Here is a 15,193-nt window from a genome sequence, read left to right on the forward strand (position 1 = left end):
AAAGCTTTGTCTGTATTGCCCAGGACCTCACCCCCTTGCTGTCTTTGCTGATAATGTTCATTAGCCAGAGAATAGGAAACCTTTAGCAAATGAAAGGGGTGACTTTATGCTTGCAGAGACACATATGCCGAGGAGCATGGAGGAGGTATATTTTTTTTCCTTCTCAAACTGGGAGAAGGATTCTAGTAAAACATGCAGGAACTCAGATAAACTCAGGTAAAACATAGACCATGTAGCCAACCCAGTGATGCTGAGGACTGTGGTTCCTCTCTGCCAGCACCTGTTGGGCTCTGGCTCCTTGCCTTGTCTGACGGAGGAGCCAAGCATGGAGGATATCTCTTCCAGCTCACACCGTGGCACACCCAAAATATCTAGGCATGTGCTCCAGGGAGGAGTTACAAACTGAAGAGAGCCCCTGCCTGAATTCTGGGGGTCAGAGATCATGGGCAAGCTCACACTGCACCTCAAACTGGTCTGTTCCCAACACCCGGAGTATGAGGCCAAGATCAGGTGCTGCAACATCTTCTGGCCACCATGAACAGGCCTCATAGGCAGGGTCAGGGGGAAGAGAGAAAGAGTAAGCCATTCCTTCCTCTGAGTCTCATGAGTGCTAACTGATTTCAGATCTATTTGAACTACTTTAATATTAACTATAAACCTATTGAAAAGCTCCTTCACGAAACACCACTGGTTTCTGCTGGAAGTCTCAGCGTTTGAAGCCTTTCTTCACCTAGCATATGATCCCTGGGCAGCTGTGAGTTTGTATTAGATACAGGGCTTTAGCAGCAGTGTTTTATATCCTGTATTTCCACTGAAATAGAGGAGTATGAATAGGAAGCATTTATTTAATTTGTAAAATACATAGATGGTTTGAAACTTAATATGCACTATGACTTCGAGAAGAAACAAAACCATATCCTTTGATCAACTGGCTACCCATACTGCAGGGCAGATATCCTACAGACCAAGGCTGAAAGGATGTATATGATCCAGTACTGCCAATCTCAATCACCCAAAAACTATGAGTTGCAAAAAAAAGAAGTGTTAGTACCTCTGGGCTCGAGAGCAGAGATATGGCATACATCCTCTCCCTACAGGCAAGGATAATGAGCCTTTAAATATTTCTCTTAATTTGCTCTTTCAGGTAAGATGCAGAATGAACACTGAAAAGCTCTTTTAACAATATCCCATGTATTCTTCGTTCTTTACCCAAGGCATTTACATTTTTTTTTGTGCTGGAGGAGTGTGCTGGCACTGCAGCCAGAGGAGTGCTTGTCCACCAGAGAAGAAAACAGTTCAAACTCAGTCGTGCTGCTCTGTTTTAAGGCTTGACATGATCAATCCTTTCCTAGTAGGTGATCTTTGGCTTTCCAGCCAAGCCACCAAAAAACTGTCATCAGCTGTCAGTATCTGTGGGCTTCCTGGTCTAGAGCAGTAAAACTCCCTGTCAAGAGAGCTTCTGGGGTCAGCAAGGAGAGGCAATTCCCACCCCCAGCTAAAGTAACATGTAGGCAGGGCCTGGGGACAGAGCTGCCATCCCAGCAACCCAGGCCGTACCCCGCTGGATCCGCGTTTTTAGAACCATTAGAAACACAACCATGCCCGAACCCTTGGATGAAATAGCAGCAATGCGGGCAGGCAGATCCGAGTACCTGCCCACCCAGCTCCGGGCTCGGATGCAGGGGGGCAGCGGCAGCCGCTGGTCGCCCCCCGTCACTCTGCCCCCCGCCCCCCGGCGTCCGCCCCAGCTGTGCCGGGGAGCGGCTGCCGTCCCGCAGAGCCGCCGCGGCGGGCCGGAGCCCCCCGCGCCCGCCGGGGCGGAGCGCAGCGCAGCGCAGCGGAGCGGAGCGGGGCGGGCAGGGCTCCCCCCTCCCTCCCCCGGCCGGCCCCGGCCGCCCGGCAGCGACGTGGCGCCGCGCCGCCCCGCCGGACCCCGCCGCCGCGCCCCGCTCCGCCCCGCTCCGCGCCCGCCGCCGCCGCCGCCGCGCAGCCCCGGGCCCGCCGCGCCGCGCCATGGGTGAGTGCCGGCCGCGGCGGCGCGGGCAGCTCGGCCCCGCGGCCCCGGGGTCCCGGCCGGCCGCGGCGGGAGCCCCAGCGCGGAGCCGGCACCGGGGGCTGCGCCGCCGCCGGGGGCTGCCGAGCGGAGCGGCGGGGGAGGCGGCGAGCCAGGCGGGCCCTCGGGAAGGGGCAGCAAGGCTGGGACCGGGCGGGTTGTGCCCGAGAAAAGTTGAAAGAGAAAAGTTGAAACTTTCAACTTTTGCTAAAGGCTCAGAACGGCCCGTTCTCGCTCTCATTCTCTCGCTCCTCCTTTCCCTCTCTTTTTCTTTTTTTCTTTCTTTTTCTTTTTCTTTCCTTCTTTTTTTTTTTTTTTTTTTTTTTTTTTAGCACTTCCAGCAGCAAACATTGGGAGACAAGTAATTTCCTGTGACACAGCCCTTTAAGGCGATTCCAGCAGCATTAAGGGGGAAGGCAGAGGGCTGCATGCAGGAGCAGAACAGCAGAGGCTGGGGACCAGGAGCTAAGCGTTCTGCGAAAGGAGGCTGTGCTGAGCCTGTCCACACTGGCATATGTAAATAAAGTCCTCAGCAGTTCAGAAAGCTGCCTCAGTCTCCAGCCAGGTCAGCAGCACCAGTTACTGCACTGCCCTGGACCTTGACCCTGTGGCTAGGTTTCGCCATGGGCAGGGAATCACCTATTACGACCCCTTGTGAGACTCATCAAACTTTCTGTCCTAACGCAAAGGTCTGAAAACTTCTTGAATTCACTGACAGCATCAGAATTACCTGTAGACAAAGCTGGATTTATCCAAGTTCATAAACCATTATTGCACATTAATTTAATAAGAAATATATCAAATCTGATCAAATCAGGCTCAGGTATTTTCAACTGGGCTGTATGTGTCTTACTGAGTTTGTGCCTTGAAACTAATGGCCTGCCCACTTTATGCAAAGGCTTTTATTTTCACTGAGCAAATCTTATTTCTAATTATCTGCCTAACATGTGTACAAAAAGTGATAAAAGCAGTGCAGGTAGTCACACAGAGCACGGTGGCGGGGGGGATTGGCATGTAGCCTGAATGGCATAAGTAACACAAATGAAACACAGAGTTACAGAATAAATACAAATATAAATGTAGCCTTCACTGAGAAATAACCTTTACTGCCAGCTGTAATTAAACGCTGAATAGACACTTCCTTTTAACTACAGCTTGCAAGGAAAAAAACTCTTAGGCAGCGTTGACTGAAGAAAATTTTCCATTCTCTGGTAGTTGTGTCCACATTCTTTCCACATACAGTCTACTGAAATTGTGAGTATTTCTAATTAAACAAAACCCGTATAAGAATACTGATACCATCATGTGCTGTAAACCAGCATTTTACAGTGCAAACGTCTAAGCTAATGCATTTTAGCTGTGCCTCTAAAATTTCAACTGGGGACAGGAGGTCACTGTTACTGCTACTTCCCAGTGGTGGCTCCAGGGTTTCCAGTCCCCCTCATCAGTGGGCGTTCTCGTGCAGTGTTTGCTCCCACCTGCAGTGAGCATCTCCCAGCAGTGTGCTGAGCAACGTGACTAATGGGTCACCCATGGCTGCCCTTTCATCTTCTCCCCAGGGTGAGGAGCACGTGCAACAAACACCTTGTTTTCGCAAGGTTGGTGGGGTGGGTTGGCTGATTTGCTTTGCTTTTACTGTTGTTTCTTACTTGATCTAAAATTACATACTTACTGAAGCTGCATACTTGGCTGTATGGGAAGGACAAGGTCAAAGAACTGCTTCTGGTACTCGTGGCCGGCAACGGTGAGATTTTTAGCACAGGGTTAAGTTCATCCCATAGTCATGGAGCAGCCTCAGGAAAGTTATGCCTGGCTTGGGGGTCCTAGGTGCTGGGCACTATAAAGAGAGAGAGGAAGAAATCAGGGCCATTCCCACAAACACTGAAAGTGTAAGAGTAGCTAGGAGAAATAAACTTTTGCAAGCAGCATTTTTAACTGCACTATTCTTTCACCCTTATTTTCTACAGGTCAGATTTTTCCCATACTCTTTTTCTTTCTTGTAGTGGCTCCGTCAAAGATCTCTAAATCACTCTGCAAATACGAATTCACTTTCAGACTTTCCTCACAGGTAGACTGCAAGGTAGTATTACCCCTGTGCAGAGAAATGGAAAACTGAGCCCAAGAAATTTGGAGCTGCACTCAGTTCACTAGCATAAGCATTCACATGAAGAGATGCCATGCAGCGTGGGAGAGCTCTAACAGGACTAGGAGGCTTGTGGGACCTAAGGTAGACCCAGCAGCTGGCAGCCTCGCAGGGCACCCTAGGAACTGAGGGTTGTCATCCTAATGGCAGAAAACTTTCTTTTCGTGCTCTCCCTGTTGCTCAAAGAGAAATTTAGTTTAAATCCCCATCCCTACTCTAGCAAATTTTGATGAGTAGCAGTCCCCTACTCTCTCCCCCCCCCCCCCCCCCCCGCCCCGGTTTATTCCCCAATTCAGCTGTGAAGAACAACTATCAAGCTTCCAGTAAAATATTCAGCACTGAAATAGATAATGCTGCTATTTCAGGTTTCCTTAGATTTCCAAGTTAGGTTGAAATGCACGTGGCATCCTTCACCTCTCACTGCAGTCTTTTACATTCTTGCATTCATGCTTCTTAACATGCTATCCTGAGCTCTGAAGACTTTGTTTTGAGTGAGAGCTTAAGGTCTGGAGCTGTATTTGGGTTGAGAAGGAATCCACACATTGCAGTCATCTATCTGGCTGCATAATCACATCCTAAATAGAGCCCTGCCTATAGGGTACCATTATCTGATGAGATATTAAAAGGGAAAATCACTACCTCCGTTATTACCATTTGTAAATCATCTGAAAAATAAAGTTAGAGAAAAGAAAGTGTGTATAAGACATAGTAGCTCTTATTTTCATCAATGTGGCCAGCTATTTCTCTCCTTGCCAACATTCAGATCAGGAAATGGAAAAAAAAGTAACTGCTAGTTTAGTAAGCTGTAAGTCTAGTGCCACCCATCAATGGAACATCAGGTTGTTTAGTATTTCTGTGGCAAATACTTCACAAATCAAAAATTAAGTTCAGAAGCATCTGTTCTTCCAAAGAGGTTGGTGAGTGTAGGATGTCCATTGAGATGGTGAGAGGATTGTTTGGAAAAGAGCAGGACCTCACTGAAAAGGGATTAAGGGAAGAAGGTGTAGCATATAGATCGTAGGACAGTGGCACATGTTTTCTCCAGAAATATGAACAGTACAGGGCTTGGAGGATGGATTTGGTGAGATGTTAGAGGGAAAGTGAGAATGAGCACAGAAGTATAGAAAGCAGAAGATAAATTCCCTTCCCTGAACAGTTTTTCATATTTAGAGCCAAGGAAGATAAATGACAGAGAATTCCCCAATACAATTCCAGACAGTGCAAATCACCATCTTCCACTTATATCTAAGCCTTACCTTGTTAACAAAGTGCTGTCTTCAGAGTTCTGCCCCCCCCGAGATGTGTGCCATGGCAGTTAGTGGAAGTACATGCAAGCCTGGTGGATTGTGTGAATGTCTGCAGTGCTTCTCCACACAACATGATGATGTTGGGGCAATTTGACCCTGTGGTAGGCCAGAACAGCTTTTTTCCAGCTTGTGCATGCTGACAGCTTTCCTGCTGTCATTTTCCTGCCAGAACATTGAACTTAGCATTACCTGCTTGTTTTCCAGGTCGTGCACTGCTGGTCCTCCTGTTGTCTGCAACAGTCTCTCTCCTGGGCGGGTTGATATTTGGATATGAGTTGGGGATTATCTCTGGTGCGCTGCTGCAGTTGCAGACAGACTTTCACCTCAGCTGCTTCAAGCAGGAAGTTCTTGTGAGCTCCCTACTCATCGGAGCTCTCCTTGCCTCACTGGTTGGGGGGATCCTCATTGACCGCCACGGAAGGAGGAGAGCAATCCTGGTCAGCAACTTGGTCCTGTTGTTTGGCAGCCTTATTCTGACATTGGCAAGGTCATTTATCGGGCTGGTCATTGGGCGCATGACCGTAGGCTTTGCAATCTCTGTCTCATCCATGGCCTGCTGCATCTATGTCTCAGAAATGGTGGCTGCTCATCAGCGAGGACTGCTGGTGTCTCTCTATGAAGCAGGCATCACTGTAGGCATCTTACTGTCATATGCACTGAATTACATCTTTGCAGACCTGGCTGAGGGATGGAGGTACATGTTTGGACTCGCCATCGCCCCAACTGCCATGCAGTTCCTTAGCATCCTCTTTCTCCCAGTGAACCCCGTTAAATTAAACTCTTGGGACTCAGACTCCCAGAAGGGTCTCATTCAACTACAGAGCATGGAAGACAGAGAGGTAGCAAAGCGGGAATCATATAAGGAGAAGCATTACTCTTTTCTTGACCTTTTCAGGACTAGAGACAACATGAGAAGCCGAACTCTGGTGGGCCTGGGACTGGTGCTCTTCCAGCAATTCACTGGGCAGCCCAATGTCCTGGGCTATGCTTCCAAAATCTTCCATGCAGTGGGATTCCAGAGCAATTCTTCAGCAATCCTGGCTTCTGTTGGGCTGGGGGCGATCAAGGTCGTTGCCACGCTCGTTGCAATGGCATTTGCAGACAAGGCTGGCAGGAGAGCGTTACTCATTGCTGGCTGCGTTGTGATGGCGATCTCTGTCACCACTATTGGCCTCACGAGCCGCACCACTCCGCTGGCCATGGCCAGGGACTGTAAGGCAGCCGCAGACCCCAACACCTCCCACGGTTACACGCAGCATCCCCTGATGCCAGTATCCTCCCGGCCCCCTGTGTCATACCTCCCACCCACATTAGGGGTTGGCAGAAGCCAGACAGGCCCTGGTTTTGCTGCCGCAAGGGGTGCACAAAGCAGAGGTGTTGTTACCAGTTCTTCCCACATTCAGAAAGTGGACTTGGAAGGTCAGTCTGAAAAAGAGACTGTGGAAAGCACACGATCTCCTGTCAGTAGAGTTCCCTTTACAAAACACATGATTTTAAATTGGATTACACTGCTGAGCATGATGGCATTCGTGAGCGCATTCGCAATTGGGTTTGGACCAAGTAAGTATGGCATTTATCTTTCCTTGCATTAGCCCAGAGAATAAAACTAGGGTTGATCTTTAAATTCCTTTTGAAAAACAATCATTGCATATCTGCTTTACCAAGCAGCTTGGTGTTTGGAAACTAGAAAATATAGCCCTTCAGCCTCCTGAACGATTTCCTAGGAGTCCAGCTCTGTCAGCTATAAGGGTGATGTGCCACCAGGGCAACCTTCCCTTCCATGCTGTCACTACCCTAGTAATGGCTTTTGTTTCTGTCATGCTCTTTGCAAAACCAGAGCAATCACAAGTACTTCCTAATCTTCTTGCTGCTCCTTCTTGAAGGTTTCTCACTATCAGTTGGTCTTTTTTTTTGAAATTATTATTCATTCATTCACTGGATCAAAATACAGATTAGTTCTTACTTCTTTGTGACTTCTACCATTTTCTGGAATTTAAATGCTTTGGTGGGAGAAAACAACAGCTAAGGAAGTGAGTAGAAAGAACTTGAGGAAAAATATAAATGCACAGCAAGTCTTGTATGCTTGACAGTAACCCTGTACATTATTTCAAGTAAAAAGAAAAACATAGGCTAGGAGAGACTAATATATACATTGCTTTCAGCTCTGATTTTGGCCCAAATGCAGCACTGGCTGCCTCATCCTGCCCCTATCTCACTTCTTTACAAAGAGCACATCCCGACAGCAGGCTTGATTTGCCAGATCATTTCCGTCTGCTGCGTGACCACCTCCCCTGCTTTATTGTTTGCTCACTGAACCTGTATCTCTGCATTTTTATATCATTCCTCCCCAGAGTGCTGCAGGTAGAAACTTTAAAGTGTTCAGCTGTAACCTGATGCTAAGATCTATTAATGTCTTACCACCAACAGCAGCAGGTGCTGAGTGAAGCCAAAGTTGGGTGCTTTATAACAGCTCCCCTCAAAATCTTCCTTGCTCATTTCCCAGATAAGTTGCTTAAACCATATGACTGTCTTTCTAATCTCTGCAGTGACCTGGCTGGTCCTCAGTGAGATCTACCCTGCTGGAATAAGAGGAAGGGCCTTTGCCTTCTGTAACAGCTTTAATTGGGCTGCTAATTTACTGATCAGTCTCTCGTTCTTGGATCTGATTGGTAAGTGTCCCCCCATCCCTCCATTTCCTACAGGTAGGTCTGTGAAAGCCACCACAAGCTATCTGGACCTTAGGTACGTTTTGAGCACTGGGGACTTGGCGTTGGAATAGGTGTGACCTATTTATGGAGAACTGATGCCTCTCAGAGCGGATTTATTGGACAAAACAGGCAACATACACCTGCTGAACTGGCAGGTGCTATTCTGAGCCCCTCTGTCACGTGTTTTGTAAGAAAAAGCCATCGGCCAGTGGGCTGTACTGTGATACTGCAGTATCAGGAAACCATGGAGTTTGTAGCTTTAGTGTCTGCAGCTTTGCAGCCTTTCTGGCTGGCAGAGGTGTCCTGATTGAGGATTCACCAGGCACTGCTGTGCCCTGGAGCTGAACTGTCTTCATGCTCCTTCTGTGGTCCTGATGGGCCAAGCGTGGGGTGTCAGATGTGTGTGAGGTGTCCTTCTCTCTAGCTGATTCCTGGTCCAGCTCTTGAAGATAAGCCCTCTGGAGGGCTTCAGGACACCCCTGCCGGACACCAATGAATATCTTGCAGTAAGAGACCAGCTTCCTTCACACCCATGATGTGACTTACCTCTCACAAACCCTTCACACACTTTAATCCCTCTGCAGATGCCATTGGTTTCTCTTGGATGTTTCTTCTCTATGGAGTGATGGGAGTGATGGCTGTTATATTCATTTATCTTTTTGTTCCGGAAACAAAAGGACAATCCTTGGAGGAGATAGACCAGCAGTTCTCACAGAAACGGTATGTGTGCTGTTGTGCCAAAGTGACAGCGGGTCATTCTGCCATTGAGCTTCTGCAGCTATCTACCCAGGATCCCGTTTGTGCCTGAGGTGTATAACATTGGGCAGTCCAGGCCTACAGTTCCTGGCCTGTTGTAAAAGTCTGGTCAACACTACTGCAAATATCTCAGGTTCACAACTGGGCTATGAAACAGAGTTTGTGCCTAGTGGCACGTTACATCAGACACGTTCATTGCCCTGGGCCCTATTGCCATGCTGCTGAAGGCACTAGTGACAGTCAGGAGAGGAAAGGGGGCAAGAAACCCAGATTTGTGGGTCAGGAGAGGACAGAAGGAGCAGAAGGGAACAAAACGGGAAGCTATACTTGTCATTTCCCCCACTTAGAGCTATCTTAGATTGATCACTCAGCTCTGAGGCAGGTGAATCCCCCCCACACAACACAGGCCACAGGTTCTTACCCAGTGATTTCTGGGCAAAGTCTGAAATTCCTGACTGGGCTAGAGAAGAACATGTGGGATTTGTGCACTTGTGGTTGTGAAAGGAGATCCCAAGAGGTGGCTGCTGTTGTGCAACAGGGCTCGAAATGCCAGAGTGGAGGTAGGCAGTGCTGCCAGACAGCCGTGATGGCAAGAGGCAGGAGCACGCATCACATGGGGATGGGGTTGATGGTGGGGGAGAGGGAACTCCTGCTATACCTCCAGGCCTGTCTAACTCCTCACTGAGAGCAGCAGGTGCTTCAACTGACCTTAGTCATTGCTCAGCAGGTTGTGGAAAAGAAACATGTTTCAACCAAGACGTGGAAGAAGGGCAAGCTGCACACAAGCTCAGTACCAACTCGTGGAGTGCACCAACAGCACGTGAAACAGCTGACATGCTGTCAGCATTGCCACGAGGAAAGGAGCAGCCTCTGGGCCATCAGGAGATACCTCTTCAATGGCCTTCCAACCAGTGATCCCTGCTCAGAGAGAGGTCTCACTGCAGTGCCTTAAACCTTGGGAGAGTAGCAGTATCTATCCTTTGGGTCCTTGGAGAATCCCTGGTTGCAGGCAGGAAACACATCCTTCCTTTGGTATCCTTTACTGTTCAAGAGATACCATAATCTGTGTCTTCCATTATTTAAAAGGTTAACGGTTTTGTATGTAGGAAATAAAGCACTACTTTGGCTGACAATATTTTCCATCCGTGGGATTCATTTGTAAATAGAGTGTATTATTTTCCAGTTCTCCAAAGTGCCTGTTACTTCAGCGTGGGGAGGATATTGCAGGAGGAATGTGGCAAACACTTAGCATTATACATTAATGATGTCATCACCCTTTACAACTTCTGTGTCAGAGCCTGGAGTTTGAATTTGGAGCTAATTTAGCTAAACACCCTGTTTTAGTGGAGACAGACTGAGTGCTAGCTTGCAAACTGCTATTTTCCAAAGTGTAAAGGCCTGGTAGCTTACACATCTGATTTCACAAGTCCTAAGTCTACACAGATGTAGCTGTATATCTCACATGCATCTTTTCTTTTTTTTTCTTTTTTCTTTTTTTGTACGTGGGGGCAGTTTTGTATTCATAACCGGGGCTTGCATGCACAAAAATGCATACAATATTCTGGTACCTTCTGCAGGTTTTCCACCTCTTACAATTGCACATTTTCAATGATTTTTTTTTTAGGCCCTGCCACCTCTGCTCCAGAGGCATAGACACTACACATACATATATATATACATGTATACATATATATATGTATGTGTGTGTATATATATATGTAAAACAACCACTCTGCTAACATCACACTCACTTCCAAAAGCTTGTGAGAGAAGGGAAGCTGGTTTCTATCCTAGTGACCATCCTGCCTTGCCTCTTCTGAATCCCAAAACAAATAAGTCTCAAATCTAAGTGTTCAGCTGAAAATGCAACAGCTGGACAGCTCTTTGGGGACCAGCACTCATTACAGCAGGCCACGTGGTTGACACCACAGTCATAGGTGGAGGATGTGGCTCAGACCTATGGCCCTTGGTAACAGGGTCACATATTCATCCTGGGATCCCTGGACACAACGGGATCTGCGTGTAGGGGCTTGCAGGCATGAACATATATATTTGTGCTGCAGGAGCAATGCTGAGAAAAGGCTGCAGACATAAAGGGCTATTTTTCTTTAGAGGTCATAACCATTCCCTCCCTGCCAGCAGCAGCAAAAGGGGTGTTAGAAAGTGCTCTTCCCTGGTGTTGCACTCGTTACAGCCTTGCAAGGGCAGCCACAGCCCAACTTTGGGGATTACCTCTAGATCCGAGTAAGGACTGCTCTTTAGTACTCACATCAGGTATCTCAGCGAGGGTAACAAATTGCACTGTCTGTTGTGTACCACGAGGGGACACCCAGAGACCAGCAGAAATCAATCCTCCTTCCCCGGGAAGTAAAGGCTTTGCTCCGGTTTGCTGTGGACCTGATGCTGCAAGTTCACCCTGCACTAGGAGTGCCAGCCTGCATGCACGCACACACACACACACCATCTGGCAAGGCATTCACAACCAAGATCTCAGCCCACCTCACCTCTTGGACTTATCTTCTGAGCCAGAGGGACTCCATCACCCCGGGCTTGGGGGAGTCCCTGGGGAAGGGAGGAAAATTTGAATGCAGATCCAGAGCAGCCAGGAACGCCTGCTCAGTGCAGCGTGTGCTGGGGTGCTGCCTTCGTGGGAGGGGATACCAGCGCAAGGGTGCCTGCAGTCAGGGTGCGTGCATCGGCTTGGCTCCGGTCTGCGCTTCCTGCCAGCTCCCTTCCTGGACACCTGGCCCATGTTCTCCTTACAAGCAGATCCGAGAGGAGCCTGCAGGTTTCTTCTGTGCAGCAGAGGCTAATGAGGGCTGGAGCAGCCGGCCCTGGAGGATTAAAGGCTGCAGCTGGCAGCCCTTGGGCTGGGCTGGCTGATGGGGGTAGCAGGCAGGGCTACTCAGGTCCAAAGAGGGGCAATCTGGACCAAGGGCGTTAAACCAGGCTGAAGATGTTGCCAGATTCTGTGGGTGACAGCACAGGAAGCTTTAAGTTAGCTTGTTGTAGGGGAGGCTTAATAAGAGTTGGGTAAGAGCACTGTCTTTCCTGCTTTTTCACAGAAATACTCAGCTAGTCTGAAACTCCAAACTCAGCAACTGAAGCTCGTGAGCAGGGAGAGGCCAGCTCACGGCTCAGAGCGTACCGTGGCCGGGCCATCTGTGCTGGGGCCAGGCTTTGCTCTCGCGCACCAGTGAGCGCACAGAGTGCAAGACATGGGGAGCAGGTCCCGGGAGAGGCTCGGGGACGCGGCGGAGCAGGTCCCCCTCGCTCCCATAGCGCTGCGGGTGCTGAGGGGGACGCACTCTCGAGGGAGGAACAGATTCCCGCTGGGGAAGGAAGCTCTGATCTCCTCAGTGAGGCCAACCTGCTGGCCGATATCGTGGGGTCCTGCACCTTGATCGGAACAGAGCTGGGCAGGCGGCACTGAAAAAAGGAAAGGTCACAGAGGAGTGTTCAAATGAAAAGCCGGAGGAAAGTCAGTGGCTACAATAATCCAGACTTGCACCCCCATGAGGGGGGTGTAGCTACAGTTAAATATCGGGGCGGGGGGCGATAAATAGTGCCTTTGCAATAGGACAGGAAGGTGAATTTGACCACGTGTAACACTGGCAGATCTGCAGGAACAATATTAAGTAACAAGCAAGGGTCAAACCTACAGGTGGTTCTTTACCTATACTGGAAGCTTAAAACATATAAGCTCATGCCAGGCATTCAGTGATTCATCAGGATGAAATAAAATTTTTGGATGCAATAAACACTAGTGTCCCAGAACAACCAGTCTTAAAACCTGCAATAAGAGCTGCTGTGCTAGTTTTGGTCCACAGTGGTGCACAGGACCTACTTCACAAGGTGTTTGTGGGAGAGCTGCTCTGCACCAGTGACCATAATACAACCAGTTTAATGCTGTAGTGGGAGAGAGCACACCAAATAAATCCACCATGTGGCTAAGTAATTTCAAGAAAGGGAACTATGAAAAAATGAGGTGATTAGTCAGTAACAACAACAAAACTAAAAGGAACAGACAAAAAGCAAGAAGCTTGCAAGCAGTCTGGAGGTGATTAAAAAAGACTCTATTTAAGTCCAAGTAAAACCTGTGCCACAGCTCAAAGAAAACCAAGAGGTCTGCAAAACCCTGTCTGGCCCAATCGGAAGGCTAAGCAGGTATCATTTTTAAAAACTTACATAGCCATGAGATTGAAAGAAAGCATTGAGGTTTGTGTGCTTTCCCTAAATGTCATCATCTACTGCCACTGTTGGAGGTGAAAGTTTCTGCCAGATGGACCACTGGTCTGACCCAGTGGGGAATTTCTTGCAAGATGGGAAGGTTGGAAAGGGACTGCCAGGTCAAGCTGTGAGCTGGTGCCATCAGGAATCTTTTGATTCCTTTCAGGGACGGAGTTCAGAATTGAAGGTTGCTTGATGCCTTGGATTAGGACGAGAGGTAAGCCCACAAGGCAGAGGGACAGGAGCACCTGTGATGGAAATTGCGGGGAAGGTTGCAGGCTCGCATCAGAGGCTTGTACCACATGCCTGAGCCACAGCAGAGGCCACTGAGGCCTCTGGAAAGCTTCTGAGGTTAGCAGAGTAGATCGGAGGAGTCCCCAGGACGTGTGAACTAGTTTCCTCCATAATCATCTAACTGGACAAACATGTCCCCTCTCTAAATTTGTGACCCATTAGTGCAGAAACAGGCTGTTTCTCTTTTTCTCTCCCCTGAGGTTGAGACCCCGTAAGACTAGAGGATACAGAAATGCTTGAGGCGGTGATAAATCTTCTTTAGTGGGCTTTTATTTCCTTTTCTTTCACAATATTTTCTTTAGTTTCCCAGCCAAATTTTTTCTAAGGAAAGATTTCTGACTTCCTTTGAGCCACAGCTCAACATCTGTCCACATTGGGGGCTGAAGTAATACTCTGTTAAGGGGTTTTGATGTCAAGCCCAAAACCCCACGAGGGATTTATGCAGCTCTCCCCTTTCCTCCCTCCTCCCCTTCAAACAGCCTTTCATTTGCCTTCACTAATTGTGCTGTCATGTCTTTCTTTTTTCCCCGGTTGCACAGGCAGGCTTTCACGCAGGCAGGTTTCGGTGGCAGATGCTTGTGCCACGAGCTCTCCTACGGGGTGGGTTGTGCAGACGTTAGCTGGGTAGCGCCCGCGCGCAGCCCGAACGAGCTGAAACAGTCCAGGCACCCCTCGGGCCGGGGGACGGATTAGGCGGCGGCTTCCCCGCGCCCCGGGGTAGCTGCTGGATAACAGCTGCCGGCTGGGGGAATCCAGCCAGCCCACCCGCAAGTAGCACTTGCTCATTTAAGTGGGCAGGAAAAGATTAACTGAGCGTCTATTGAAAACTGGAATGGGAAAGTCTGGCACGGCGCGGGTGCTGTTTGGCTGTTTGGGTGGCTGGGAAGACCAACGCGAGGAAGACCAGGGTACGACAAGCAGGGGATCGCCCTCGGTGCCCAGCGGCCCCCCAGGCTCGCGCTGCCCCCGGGCGGCGAAACGGCCGCTGCTGCGGGTGCCCCTTCCCGCGGAGGCTCTGCCTCAGCTCGGCCGCGCAGCCTGCACCGGCAGCACCAGCGCGCCCGCCGGTTCGGCCCGCGGGTCCGGGAGATGCTCCTGCCCGGCACCGATCCGGTAGAGACAGAGGGGTTCTGCGTGCGCGCGCGTCGCGGGCCGCCACGTGGCAGACCCGCAGCTCCCCGAACCGCGGGGAGTTTGCTCACTGCAAAATTAATGTGCGCTGTCAGAGCGTGGGCTTTATAGCGCAATGACAGGCCACCCCTCTACTTATAAGTGTTCTTGTAATGTGCCATAGTTAAAATCCAAATGATGTAAGAACTGAGCACAACCCTTAACTTGTTGATCCTGGTCCAAACTAGCTGCAGAAACCGGCTTGTACATGAAGTGTGCAGTGTTTGAGACCATTACCGAATCCTCAAGTCCAGCCACGGTAACACGATCTAGGTCTTAGCAGAAAATACAGGAAAGCGTCACACTCCTTGGTGCAAATACTTCCACCACTCAGGAGAGAAGTGCCAGGATGGAGGTCCACATCCTTCTGTGCATGTGAAAGCCGCTAGCTCAAGGACTGGATCCCGGTTAGTATCTGCTTGAGGGGATACAGGGCTGGATGAAAGGAGCCAGGATACATGAAATATGATAACTGGAAAAAATATAAACCAGAAGATGGGCTGTTTAATGCACTACAGATCCAGCAAAACAA

General features: G+C 49.3%; 1 protein-coding gene across 1 annotated transcript; it reads left to right on the forward strand.

Annotated features, from left to right (window-relative positions):
* The first annotated feature begins 2,013 nt into the window (after positions 1-2,013).
* On the forward strand, positions 2,014-10,093 carry SLC2A10 (solute carrier family 2 member 10). The gene is made up of 6 exons (XM_062589537.1): positions 2,014-2,017; positions 2,463-2,618; positions 5,708-7,063; positions 8,050-8,172; positions 8,796-8,931; positions 9,695-10,093. The coding sequence occupies exons 1-6, from the start codon at positions 2,014-2,016 to the stop codon at positions 9,789-9,791; spliced, it is 1,872 nt and encodes a 623-aa protein (XP_062445521.1). The 3' UTR covers positions 9,792-10,093.
* Positions 10,094-15,193: the final 5,100 nt, after the last annotated feature.

This window comes from Rhea pennata, chromosome 16 (assembly GCF_028389875.1).
Source record: "Rhea pennata isolate bPtePen1 chromosome 16, bPtePen1.pri, whole genome shotgun sequence".
Classification (NCBI taxonomy): Eukaryota; Metazoa; Chordata; class Aves; order Rheiformes; family Rheidae; genus Rhea; species Rhea pennata.

Coding starts and splice junctions, on each gene's coding strand:
- SLC2A10 (XM_062589537.1), top strand. Junction 2,619..5,707: donor CTGCCTCAGTCTCCAGCCAG/GTCAGCAGCACC, acceptor CTTGTTTTCCAG/GTCGTGCACTGCTGGTCCTC. Junction 8,173..8,795: donor CTCGTTCTTGGATCTGATTG/GTAAGTGTCCCC, acceptor ATCCCTCTGCAG/ATGCCATTGGTTTCTCTTGG.